The sequence below is a fragment of the Ixodes scapularis genome, unplaced genomic scaffold (genome assembly GCF_016920785.2).
Source record: "Ixodes scapularis isolate PalLabHiFi unplaced genomic scaffold, ASM1692078v2 PGA_scaffold7__128_contigs__length_106722199, whole genome shotgun sequence".
NCBI classification, from domain to species: domain Eukaryota; kingdom Metazoa; phylum Arthropoda; class Arachnida; order Ixodida; family Ixodidae; genus Ixodes; species Ixodes scapularis.
The window spans coordinates 43,012,480-43,026,437 of record NW_024609882.1 but is presented as its reverse complement, the minus strand read 5'-3'; the positions used below and the strand labels follow the sequence as shown (position 1 = coordinate 43,026,437).

Here is a 13,958-nt window from a genome sequence, read left to right as displayed (position 1 = left end):
AGGACGGTCCTTTTACAAGGTTAGCTGAAGGGCATCCAAAAAAAGATGGCGTCCCAGCAATCCACCAAAACGTGTTTTATAGTTTCTGGCTATTTGCACAAGAGAGTTTTTAGACCTAGTAACAAACAGCCCATTCTCCTCCATCCACGTTTTCACCGTGTGTGCCCGAATGAAGTCTGAAGAAAAATGTCATCAGAGACGCCGGGACGTCCATCTTTTTAACACGGGAAGAAACATCCCGCCCTGGGTCTTCGTTATTGTCCGACACACTGTTTCCAAGCAACCCCGCATTTGCCCGCGCGAGGTTTGGGCACTGCGCGAGCGCTGAACCCGGATTCGCGTGAGATGGAGCTTCTGCGCATGCGCCGTGGTGACAACAGGGCCACCGCGGAGGCGTGATGTCACGTCAGAGCCGCCTGTTGCCAGTTAGTTTATACAGGGTGCGGTAAAGCGGAACAAGAAAAATCAATACATTTAAATGTTTCGTTAAACATTTGTGTGAATCATTTGACAAATTCTGAAAAGAAAACCGCGTACTTACAAACATAACAGAACTAACAACTTCTTTTAGACGACGTAAATAACCCCTGAAGAAGGGGAACAAGGGGCACAAAGGACAAACACAAATCTCCAACACAGCTAGGTGACTGGTGCGCGACCGAAAAAATCCGTCTGCTCCTGGTATCGAACCAGAGACCTCTCTATTTCCAGTGGAGCGCTCTATACCAACTGAGCTCGTATCCCAAGCGCTGTCCATCTTTCGTTTCTGTATGTTTAGGCACTCACTCATTTCCGCCCATATATAAATAAATAAATTTGGGAATGTCAGAGCCCCTTCAAAGATACTGTCTGTTACTTGGTCCGATACATGCCAAGTGTGTCTTTCGCAGCGCCGTTCATGCCTTGTGAGGACCTGTTCGGCTGGTGGACCCTCCGGTGCGGCGTGTGGGTTGTGTTCCTCCTGGCCATGCTGGGCAACGGCCTGGTGGTGGTCGTCCTGTCCCTCGGCCGGTCCAAGATGGACGTCCCTCGCTTCCTGGTCTGCAACCTGGCGCTTGCCGACTTCTTCATGGGCGTCTACTTGGGCTTCCTGGCCGTCGTGGACGCGTCGACACTCGGTGAATTTCGGGTACGTTCGACCACGTTCAGCAGCTGTTTCCTCTGCCAGAATCGTTGAGGTCACACAAACGCCACAGCACTACTACAACGCTCTTAGTCACCGCTGGAAAGTGAACTGACCTTGCTGATGCAGTGCTGACTTCGCACTATATTAGAGATACAGCGCTGATACAGTGTTGGTCAGTACGAAGTTACGTTCAAATCAGCGTGTTGATCTAGTGCTTCGATGTATGGGGGAACAGGCCTTTAAGAGTAATCTTTAAGATGCATTGTATCGACCTTGTAGGAATAGATACCACAGTTTACGAGGCTGTGTAGACGACATGCACAGGGTGCCCAGCGGCGTTCTGGCCAGGGCGGCACAAAAGCCACGAGGGAAGCCGCGTGTACGTTAAGTTGTTAAAAAAAAAAAGATATGTTGAAATGGATTGCCCAATTCTTATTATCGCAATGTAGCAAGACAGGTTTCATAGCTTAGCGTGCTAAAGGCACCTCACGTGGCACTTTATCTATATCGGCTGTAGTACTACTCTGTACTATCTAATATTGCCGCAAACGTACCTGCACACATGCATAGAGCTGCTTCTGGTTTTGCGCAAGCCTTGCGCTGCTCTTAATTATGAAATTTAAAGGAGAAAGAGGATCGCAAATAAATGTGGAGACAACCTCGGATAAAATAGGCGGATGCCGTTCGGAGGACGGCATCCGCCTATTTCCCCCCCCCCCCCCCCCTCCCCCCCGGCGGACGGGGGGGAGAGGGGGGAGGAGGAGAGAGAGGGAAGGGGGATGAGTATAAACAAATTAGTAATTACTAACAGCGCAGGTCCCTACGTATGGGGGGGCGGGGGGGGGGGGGGGGGGGGGGCTTGGTGGCCGAGTGGGGCTTGGTGCCCGAGTGGGCTAGTGCACACCAGATCGGAACACGTGGAGCGAAAGGTCGCGCTGCCGAACCCAGGGATCCTGGGCTCAATCCCCACCCCTGCCCATTGCGATCTGGATGAGCATCGTACCGGCGTGCGGTCGTGTATCACTACTGCGTGGTGCACGTTAAAGACCCCAGGCTAGCGGTTGTACTGCACTGGCTAAATTGCTCATCTACAGCGAGTGACCGTCGCAACTTTAAATGGCTGACCAACTAACGCGCTGTATAAATATCCCCACAACCACAATTATTTTCCCTACGTATGCAAGTAAACAAAATCGTACCTCCAGCACGTTCGAGGTACTGTGCAGCAGATATATATTCCCTTGGGAAGTGGAGACGATGGTATTTTTCCCCCTTCCTATCTAGTAATGCGGTTAAAATCGTGTTTGCCCTCTTGAAGTCTGGATCGCACAATTTGTCTTGCATATCTCGTTCTTTTCGTAATGCAGGTCTATGGCATCGGCTGGCAGATGTCCGCAGGCTGCCAGACTGCGGGTTTTCTCGGCGTCCTCAGCTCCGAACTGTCTGTGTACACGCTGTCGGTGATCACAATGGAGCGCAACTACGCCATCACCCACGCCATGCACCTCAACAAGCGGCTGTCCCTCAAGCACGCCGGCTACATCATGAGCTGCGGCTGGCTCTTCGCGCTCGTCATGGCTGTGTTGCCGCTGGTTGGCGTGAGCGACTACCGCAAGTTCGCCGTGTGCCTTCCCTTCGAAACGGAAGACTCGCTGGCGTCCCTCGCCTACGTCGTGTCCCTGATCCTTGTGAACGGTGTCGCCTTCCTCATCCTCATGGGCTGCTACTTGAAGATGTATTGCGCCATCCGCGGTTCACACGCTTGGAACTCGAACGACTCGCGCATCGCCAAGCGCATGGCGCTCCTGGTGTTCACTGACTTCCTGTGCTGGGCACCGATCGCCTTCTTCTCGCTCACGGCCGTGGCCGGACTCCAGCTGGTGTCGCTGGAAGAGGCCAAGGTCTTCACCATCTTCGTACTGCCACTCAACAGCTGCGCCAATCCGTTCCTCTACGCCATCTTCACCAAGCAGTTCAAGCGAGACTGCGTCCTCATCTGCAAACGCATCGAGGAGTCCCGCGTGACCCGGGGCATCGGCCGCTGCCGCCACAGCTCCAACTTCTCGAACCGGCACACGCTGCTGGGCACCAACTCTGCGGGCGAGAGGCTCACCGACCAGCAGGCGCCGGGGCCCCCGTGCCAGTGTGGCCTGGCCAAGAGCACGGCCCGCGCGCCGAGCGGTTGGAAGGCGCTCGCCTTGCGCTACCTCCTCTGTCGCGATCCGGACAGCATGCAGGTGGACGCCGACGCCTACAACTACGCCCTGGCGCGCATCCAGCGCACCATGGAGCGTGGCGGTCAGCGGGCCTCGAGCATCTCCAGCGAGAACTTCTCCTCGCGTTCCGACAGCTGGCGCCAGGGCAGCATCCCACTGCGCCTGCTGGGCAGGGGCAGCTCGTGGGCCGTGGTGGGACGCAAGGCTTCCCAGGACTCGAGTCTGTCCTGCAGCAGGCAGGACTCGTCCACCTCCACCGTGCGCATGTCGCGATCGTCCGTCAGTAGCGACGGGAACGCGCGGCCCCCCGCGAGGGCTGGCGCGGAGTCCGGACGGCTTCTGAGGGCCTCGAGTCGCGACAAGCCGCAGCTCTGTCGGCAGCTGGCCGTCGACGACTCGGCGAGGAGTGGACCGCCGCCGCGCTCGCCGCCTTACGCGCGACGGAGGAACGACAACTTGTGTCCCGCTTGCTGCCGGAAGGAGCCGCCTGTGGCGTTCAAGAGCAAGGAGTTCGAGGAGAAGTTCAACTGCTTCTACAACCGCCTGGCCGAGACGAGCCACGAGGACAGCAGCGAGCTATCCAAGGAAGAGCACGCGGTGCTTTCAACGGACCAGTCGGACCATCGTAATTCCGTCAAGGACGACACCACCAACACCTCCCTGCAGAGCGAAAGCGGCCCCAGCGGCACTCAGCCAGGCACTTCAAAGGGCGAACCTCTTCAGTTGACTCCCGTCACCGAGGAGCCGAGGAAGAAGAAGCGCTCGCACGCCAAGAAGATGCACATCAGCGTGGACGACATCAGCACCAACCGCAAGATCGCTGCTGGGTGCTACCAATCAGGCCGCAAGGTTGTCTCGGACAACTCATTGAAGAAGTTGTCCTTACGGAACCTGCCCCTCTTCCTGCGCTCTCTCTCTAGTCAGAGTCCTAAGGGTCGCTCCGAAGCCAAGGAGCGCAGACTCAAAGTGAGTAGTCAAGGTCACTTGAGGCCGCGCTCCTCCGAGAGCTTGCCATGTTCCAAGAGCGACACAAGGATACACCGACAGGAGAGCAGCTTTCCCGAGTGGAATAAATGGAACCAGTTGGAGCCCATACCACACGATGGCAGTGATGCGGACAGGTCGGACTCAAACTCTGAAGACAATGACGAAGTCTTTCTCGAGTTTCGGGCACGGAACTCCTGCTGCGAACTCGGCGCAGTGGCAGAGTCTCAAGGACTGCTCAAGAACGAGCAAAGCGCAAATGAACCGGCAGTGCCGTTGATCGACGCGGACAGTGTACCGTCCTTAGAACAGTCCTGAAAGTGTTTTCAGCCTTTATCCGTGAACACGTTTGTTTTGTCGTCCTCGGGTTAATTTCTGCTTCCTGAACTTGAGGGTGTTCACGGTCGCTCTTCCTTGATGTTGTTTTGTAATGATCAGAGGACCAGCGGCTTCAGATGGTTTTCGATGTTTCCTGCAGACGGCAGCTAAATCTCTTAGGTCACTGTATTCGTTGTATTTCTTCTACCCAGACTATTTATGTTCAGTGGTGGCTGATGCAGGCGCTTTTCAAATATGTACTGGCGTTTTCGAGTACCGGCAAAGATGAGTGAGTAGACTTTGGAGCTGCCGTATCGTTTTACACGAATTTCGGCATTGAGCGATTTATCTCCAGACTGCAGGTATCTTTTTCGACGACGATAGTCATATCGCAAAGAGAAACCGTGGTTGAATGACTCAGTTGAACTGCGGCGATCCATAGCTCGCAAAAAAAGGAGCACACTGGTCGCCTAGCTACTTTGTATTTCAGGCGCGTGTTTCTTTCTTTTCTTTTTTTTTTTAAGCACATTACTATCGCACCATTCCATAGGGAGCAAACTGCTCGTCGAGGCCAAGAACTGCGTGCGTATTTCGTGATCGTATTTTGTACGATTTTGAACAAGAGGTATAAAAGGGAGGAATTGAATTCCCGTTAGTAGTATGACTTAAGCCACTGCCGTCAAACGTGTACCTGGAGCACAGGGACGCATTTCATACAATAACTGATCTTCTCAATCTGGCTGTTGACCTTTTAAAGTAGCTAGGCACTGACACACTCAGCAGATACCTCACTGCCGTAGTCGATTGAACTCTCCGAATCGCAAGTGCTAATGTCGTCGGTACCTTGTATAAAAATACAGGAACGATTGCGTCGTATGGAACATTACTAATCACCGCAAGAGCGCATGGCGTACAGAAAACATCTGTTCTTTCTGTGAATCTCCAACCGTTCATTAACGAAGCCACTATGTTCTTGCTTTGGCAACTAGTGCCACTGCACATCATCCGCCAGCTTCCATTTAATGGTCCCTTTTATAAGAAAACCTTCACAATAGGACTATATGGAACATGGAATATACGAAGATGTTTAGACAAGTCGTATTGTTTTCTTTGAGAACAAGCTCTTTACTCAAAGCTTTAATTCGTTAAATTTGTAGTAGGGACAAATTCATGCTAGCGTAAAATTCGTACTGGTAGCCTTTTGGAGATATTTTAAGTACGATTGATTGAAGCTGATATTTGACGAGACAAAGCGTCAGGCGGTCCCACAGTTCTGAAAACTGTACAGTACACATCACTCTTGTGTGAGTGAACAGTGAATGCGTATTGTTCCTTCGTTCTCAGGTTGCTTGTGATGTCTTTGACAGGTTATATTCTCCAGAGGATATCGCAATCTTCCACGGATGTCTTCTGGATATCCGGGGGAGATATGTTCTCTACCGGCTATTATAAACCTCGATTTTAAGCACTAGGTCCGTCCGCCAAAACGGTTCTGGTCAGCCTCTGCGCATTACACAAACGGTCAGAGAACTTACACGTCTTTTGTTGTGTCTTTTTTTTTTTTTTAACTTCCGTCGGACAATGAATCTTCAGCGTGTCATGGACTGTGATATAATGCATACTATTACCATTCTACATCGTTGTAAGATAAAAACACCACATATATTCTGTGCCATTTTGATGTGCTTGGATGTTTACGCGTACGTATACCCCGATCGTAACTTATACAGTAAACTTTTTTTTCCTATCAGTGACTGTGAGGTCTGTTTATCATTTGGTGTTTTTATTGTATTTGTCTCCTTGTATAGTGGGACGCACGAAAAGGTAAAGAGTGAGTTTGCGTCGTCACAAAGTAGGAGGAAATTCGAATCGGCTCAACTGAGTCGAAACAAATTTTATTTACCGTTTCTCTATTATTTGATGCTCTCTTAGTGCATTTGGTTTGTATCTAAATCAAAGAATCATTAATACAAGCAAAAAGAGGTACTCTTCTGAGCAAAGCGGAACGGTGAGCCTGATACCTTTCACTTCGTTGGTTCGCCAAATAGCGCCCTAATGTTACAAAACCAAAACTATAAAAAAAAAAAAAACGAAACCTAGAAAAGTAATGCCCTATTGCAATCACGTCAAAACTCGAAAAAGTCAAATAAATCTTTCTAACTAAAATTTATCTGTATTTGTTCTAGTATGGTGGATAATATAGCACCAAAAAAAATCCTTAAACTGTGTTTTACATTTAGACTAGTTCTTTCTTCCGTGTTTTTATCAGTGATTGGGCGAATTAATTAGTCGATCTGCCATGGTAATAAATATAGTAGTAACGAACCACTATTTTCTAGCTACAGATTTAAATCAAAGTATTTTTATTTATATCAAATAAATCTTATTTATTTGACTTTGATGAAAAAATTTCAATTTTTCTGCACCTTGTTATATTTTACCAGCAGCAAAGACGGTTATTGGTCTGTATTCAGTAACACAATCAGAGGACTCACGTCGCCTTTGAGTGAAAGCATAGAATACCTGGTCAGCATTCCACTTGTTCTTGGAAGACTCGCTCGTCCTAAATAGCGTAGTATGTTAATCATTATCAATATTAATACATTCATGGTGCATGATAAATATGGCTTTGTATACCGCCTTGAGCATACGAAGTGGGCCGCCGATGGTTAACTTTAGAAAATGGCGGTACTATTTCTAAAGTCTGATATTCTCGCCATTATGCCCTATAAAAATATTAAGTGTCGATAGAAGAACAAAATAGCCCAACAACGCTCACTTGTCATGCGACGGTGGACGAACTACCACGGCATGACGTTTTCGTCCCCTCAATACCATCCCTTTGTACATACACACATGCATTTCAGTTCTCGTTACCAGACGGCATAATCTGCGCTACAAAGCGTGCTTATGCATTTTGTCCGTTCAGTCCGTATGTCCACGTCTGCGGGTGTACTCTGACAAAATGTGTGACCCTGACGTAACTCGAAGACTTCATCAACGAAACAGACACGTCAATGCACTCACTGCGCACATAGGTAGAAAAGCAGTCTCAACGAAATAAGGTACAGGTTATGTCACTTACGTGCAATATAGTTCGCGCGTGCTTTATTAGTCATTGCGCACGTTCACTGCTTTCAAAGCCACATCCCGTGATATGTTATATGAGCGTAAAAGGAGCAGGTGGTGGTAGACCAAAGTTCGGTTTCACCTCAATGCAAGGGGCGGTGTTGGGGTCTGCGCAGCACACTGCAAGCTGCAAGCCCTTTCACAGCCTTGCGGCGTATGCCCTCCATAAGGACCCATACCGACCGGGCCATGAAGTTTGGTTCAACGAATAGCGATATCATATGCGAAATTCTAGCAACTCTGAGACGTGCCACGGCCACAATCATTGAAGCCAATGTTTAAAGGGGTACTCCGGCACTTTCTTCATAGTCCCCGATTTTACTAAAAATTTGCAAAACACTAAAGACAACATCACTGAAATAGTAACCCAAATATTTACAATTTTGACGCTCACCGTGTTTTTCCAAATGAAAGATCTCTACTAGCAACAATGAAGGCATGACGTCAGCGGAAGGCAGGGGTTCCTTCTTTGGACTGTAGACTTTGTCCCCAACTGATTACAAGCAGTCTCATGATGCCAAATGAATGCTTTGGAAACTCGCCCCAGCACCCGGGCGGCAGCACGAAACAAATGCTCGGCATATTCCATTTTAGACTGTCCTATAGACGCTTTGCAGCAGCTGTGCATGGACGCCGCCATAACTGACCTTCAGTTTTTGTTTCCTCTTATTCCGTTTATTTCACTTCATCATTACCATAGCAGTCCAGGTTATTGCCATATTAGATTCAACTGTGTCCTTCTCTAAAGCATCGGCCTTCGTAGAGCATCGTCAACTGCCGTTTCAGTTGTTCGGCATCTCGGTAAGGCAAGAGAAGGTCAGCAATGGCGGCTGTAATTTGGCACGTGTGTAAAGCGTCTATAGACCTGGAGCCCTAAACTCGTCAAACACAAAGTTGGAGCCGAAAGTTCGTGGAGCGCGCTGATTGGACGTCGGCGACAAAAACGCGAAGTCATCATCGTGGTTGTCCAGTCGGTGCGCTCCGTCAACTTCGGCCCGAACTTTGTGTTTGACGAGTTTATGTAGGGCCTCTGCAAGCCTGCCTTCTCCTGACGTCACTGCACTGAAAAGCGCGGGCATTTTTGAATGTTGGTTTTGGCATCATTTTCACTCGGAAATTTCCCAATAACTATTCTGAATTTCGCGATACTAAATAGTATACCGGAAAGGGTAAAGGTCAGAGATTCCGAAATATGTTTAGTTGGGGAAGCTCAATAAATCGCCGGAGTGCCGCTTTAACTCTGACGTCGAAGTTTCTTGTCGAATTGTAATGCAGTGCTCCTGCCAATCGTGCGGCGGCATGTACTGCCCAAAGTTGCCCCCTTTGGCCACCGACCGCGCTGACTAGCAGGCCGACAGGGCGTTGTCACGTGACATCATTCCGCCATTATCTAACCATCCTGCCCGCTGTCAGCTCGTGTTGCTTTCATAGCTTGCACGTGGCGCCACCCATACCGTAACAAATTTTGTCCAATCTATTGGCGACGAGATGATTTGGTGGCGCCACCTCGCGGGCGCCCTCCTGTGACACAGCTGGTAGGATGCGAGAAGGCGACGCGCTATAAGGTGGCTATGTTAGTTCGCATCTATGCCGATGAAAAACGGTTCATTTATTACAGAAAAACGTATAACGTTTTTGCGAGTGATCTTTCAAGTGAATAACAGCGCCTCGAAGTTGCACTTTATATTAGAAAAACTTTAAAATGTTCAAAAATAAGTCTCGAGCTTTTACAGCTTCCGCGGCGTGCGTCAAGGCAATTCATAGCTTCTCTGATTCTTTTTTTTTTTTTCGAATCTGTGAAGGACTTATGAAAACTATTTTACATTTACCAGTGTAAATGACGTGCTGCCTTAGCTGCGCACATTTGTGTTGCGAAGCGCCGCACAATTGTTTTAGCTACATTGAGCTTGCCGATACCGACCCTTCTAATTATGTGTAACTCGACAGTTGCTGCGGAGCAAATGCTCGTCAGCAACTGACGCTTAGCTCCTCCCGAATCGATTACGTGGCAAAGAAGTTTGTCATATCGACACTTCTCCTCGAAAGAAAAGCAGAAATTTTCATAAATTCTTAAATTGTCACTCATTAGCCGGCAATTTCAGGCGATTGATTATTTTTTTTTTTTTTTTTTTACTCAGAATTGTTTACAAATTTAAAAACGTTCGGCTGAGAAGCGCACCACGTATTATGCGCATTTGGGTCCGAAAAAAAATTAAACATACAAACGGTGATAATTCATAGCAGGTGTATTACTTATTTTTGGAGGGGTCTCGCACGTTTCGCGTTGATCGGTTGAATAAGCAGGGATTTAGGTGAAACGACTCCGGAAGCCAGCCACTGCTTCGCCAGTTAATTCGAAGAAATGTTCGTTTACTGTTTTTCAAAATTCAAAAAGGAATCAAGTCGGAACTATACTCGTTTTCACCTTAAGAAAAAAGTGGGTGTGTCCCTCTCGTCGCGTGCTTATTGGTCGCATGCCGTCGCACATATTATTCCGTTCTGCGAAGTAGTTCCGATAAACGTTTGCTCTCTGGGAAGCTAGCGTTATTTAAGCTTAAATAAATTTGTTATTCTCAGTAGGATAAATAATACACCTCCTTAGTACGCGTGTATTCACGTAATTCAACGCCTCACAAGATCTGAGGATCGATATTCGTAGCCAGCCGGCCAGCCGCTGTTGCTCGCCTTCCAAAATGGCGACTCCAACAACTCTGGCTGATCGGCACATGATGTCAGCACTCTTTCCTGAAGACGTTTCCCCTCGGGTGTACTACAAACGTCACGCAAGTGGAAATGTCCTGTCGAGCCAGACAAGGCAGTGTGTTTTGAACGTTTATTCTTGGATTTCTTGGCAGTACCAAGAAAAAAATGTGGTGGAAGTCGTCAACCTGACTGCCGCCGCAACGGGGATCAGCGTTAGCTCGGTCTACGAGATCAAGCGTGGCTTCAAACGTGCCAACGGAGCTGTAAAATCTCCTTCAAAGAAGTGCCCGAAATTCGCTGAGAAAAGGAAGAGGATTTCAAAACACGACGCGTGCACTTTGACGGCCGTGAGAAGCTGCCTGCACAATTTCTTCTGTCGAGGGGAGATTCCAACGTTGAAGAAAATCGCCGCTCGTCTCCAAGAAGACGACGTGCTGCCGTCCTGTTCCGGGTCTACCCTGTATCGCCTGCTGAAGGACATTGGTTTCAAGAAACAGAAACGGAATCGCAACTCCTTCCTAATTGGGAGAGAGGACATCGTCGAGTGGAGGCGGCGGTATTCGAGGGCAATCGGAAAGCACAGAGCTCAGAACCGCAAGATCTACTTCCAGGACGAGACTTGGGTGAACGCCGGCCTTACAGTTGACAAGGTGTGGACTGACAGCACCATAAAGTCAGCAAGGCAAGCCTTCATGTCTGGACTGACGACCGGGCTAAAGGTTCCTTCTGGAAAAGGTGAAAGAGTGATTGTCACCCACGCAGGTAGTGACACTGGCTTCGTGTCCGGCTGCCTGGACGTGTTCCGTGGGAAGAAAAAGGGGGACTACCACGATGAAATGGACTCGAACAGGTTTGAAGCATGGTTTCTTCATCTGCTGGACCACATCGAGCCTAACAGCGTAATTGTTATAGACAACGCGCCATACCACAGCAGAAAGGCTGAAGCAGTTCCCACAACTGCAACAAAGAAGGGCGAGATCCAGCAGTGGCTCTCTTCCAAGAACCTAGACTGGACTGCCACAATGAAGAAAAAATACCTTCTGAGCATCCTGGCAACGGTGAAGGATCGCTACACAAAGTACAAAGTTGACGTCATGGCTACGGACGCCGAACACACAGTGTTGAGGATCCCACCGTACCACTGCGAACTAAATCCCATAGAGTTGATATGGGCACGAGTCAAGCAGGAGGTAGCCTCCAAGAACATCACATTCAAGCCCAATGACGCTGAGCGGCTCTTGAGGGAAGCAGTGGACAACGTAACAGCTGTCCATTGGCATGAATGTGTAGAGCATGTGAAAAAAATGGAGGCGAAGTTTCGAGAATGTGATGCCCCAGAGTCGAACCTCGAGCCAGTCATCATACCCCTCGATGCAAGCGACACGGAGAAGGAGAGTGGAGACGACGACGAAGCTGACGACGAGGATGAAGGTGAAGAGATCTTCGGTGTTAAGCCATTAGAATAGAATTGACCGTGAACTAATGTCCCCCTAGGATATGTTCTCTTCTGAAAGTGGCTAGGACTTTGGACTCTGTCATAACCCAGAACACAGAGCGGTCCTTTTAAGGACCATTCACATACTGCAAAATCGGATTCCCGACTTCATACACGCCTAACCTCCAGTGTCATGTTGTTGTCGTGATTCTACCTCTCATTACGTAATAGCCTTGTTCATGGCTTCTCGGGGTCTTTGAAATCAGCTGTATGTATCCCACTGCACCGTGGATAACCAGTACAAAGATTCACTCTAAAAAAAAAAAAAAGTTTGCAGTTGTACTGCACTCGCTAAATTGCCAATCTACAGCAGAGGTGTCAGGCGCCATTTTGCCTTTTTGCTTTCTAAACGTATACGCATACAATTACACTTTAAGGGTCGTTTTCATTCAAGAAAGAAGACGTAGTGTTGGCGGCATGCCGGAAGTGGACCATTGTTCTGGAATGCGACCCTGAGCGTAACATTTCACTTGCTCACCTCATGCAAATTCAGTGTCGCTTACACCTCATTTTGAGGTCTAAACGTCATGTTCAGCCCAGTCTTTCATTGAGATAGCTCTGTTATTTGCAGGGATCAGTTCCCCAGGCGGTTTGTGGGAAAGTAAACTCACAAACTGCCATCCACGTGTCTTGGGGTCGCTCTGGCAATAAACGTATCTCTCATCCACCATGCTGTTTCAGATTATAATCTGGATTCTTATCGCCAAGAATCCTCACACAGGGTCACTCGGGCAACAAGCAGAAGCTTTGATGGGATCCTGGAAGAACGTATCTCACATCAACCACGCTGTTTCTGCTTATAATCAGGATTTGTACCACATTCACCACACCACGGAACTTAAGAAAACAGAATTAAAGACTAAAAATTGAAATTCACCGCGACACACAAGGAAACCGACTGCCCACTCAATATATATACATGAACGTCAGCGCAATAACGTAAACAAAGGTCTATTAGGACAGAATAAACTATGCAAACATAGGTTAGTGGCTGGCAGTAGGTCTGATCAATCCCAGTTCATCAAGCTTGCGGCGATGTCGATGATGTCAGCTGATCTTTTTGCTTTAGCGCTCCATGGTTGCCGTTCAAAACTGTAAATACGCTAAAACTGGCACACATTGATTCTTTTTCTCATGGTGGCTTTAGAAAGCCGACGGTATAAACAATGTTAGATATACAAAAATATGTTTATTGAAGACAGTTTAAAGAAGCGATGCAAAATCGTGCAGAGCATAGGCATGTTTATCGGAAACAAACGCTATTTAACGAGGTATGTTCTAGCTTTTTGCCACTAGAGAATGCTGCAGTGCTAAATTTGTTTTGGTTTCGGTCTCTAAATGTGGATCCCACCACCTCCCGACGGAGAGTGGTGAAGTCTACGCGATATCGCGGCATTTCATTGGTGGAAACCCAGAACACTCCGCCACCAGCCGGACTTGTTTTACTTCGGTTCTCAAGGTGAAAACGAGTATAGTAAGAGACCAGCAGCTCACCGAATAAACACAACGCGTGAAACAGGCTTTACCGCCCGTTACCCAAACAGCGCATGAAGCGAGATGACGAGCCGAGGGATCCAAGACCTGCGCGGTCTGTCTCAGTCTGCCTTACCTGTGACGTCACAAACGATGACGATGATAGCTAGAGAAGCGCCCCATTGTCAAAGGTCAAATTAGTCGTTAGTTGTTTATACAACAGGAGGTTAGTCTGCCAGAACATGGCGACATTGTTACCCACTGTAGATAAGCAATTTAACCAGTGCAGAACGACTGCTAGCCTGGGGTCTTTAGCGTGCATCACGCAGTTCATATGTAAATCAGTAAATTTGTTTGCATATGGACACTGTGTAGTTATATGCCTATTTCAGGCTAATAATCCTTATTTCTAGCTACTTGACTACTGAGCTGTTAGGTCACCTTCAAGTCGTTATTATTAGCTAATATTTAACTAGATTGTGTTATTCGTGTTCTTATGGGTGAGATTGGCTTA

General features: G+C 48.2%; 2 protein-coding genes across 2 annotated transcripts in view; both read left to right on the top strand.

The window, feature by feature from the left end:
* LOC8024954 (leucine-rich repeat-containing G-protein coupled receptor 5) overlaps positions 1–6,398 on the top strand; it is a 50,781-nt gene extending 44,383 nt beyond the window's left edge. Inside the window, exons 16-17 of the mRNA XM_040500142.1 lie at positions 891–1,129; positions 2,494–6,398. Coding sequence (XP_040356076.1) covers positions 891–1,129; positions 2,494–4,644 — 2,390 coding nt within the window. The 3' untranslated portion in view covers positions 4,645–6,398. The remainder of the gene's footprint in view (positions 1–890; positions 1,130–2,493) is intronic.
* Positions 6,399–10,466: 4,068 nt separating this feature from the next.
* Positions 10,467–11,942, top strand: LOC120838185. Its single transcript, XM_040207974.1, has one exon. The coding sequence runs from the start codon at positions 10,467–10,469 to the stop codon at positions 11,940–11,942; it is 1,476 nt and encodes a 491-aa protein (XP_040063908.1).
* The last annotated feature ends 2,016 nt before the right edge of the window (positions 11,943–13,958 follow it).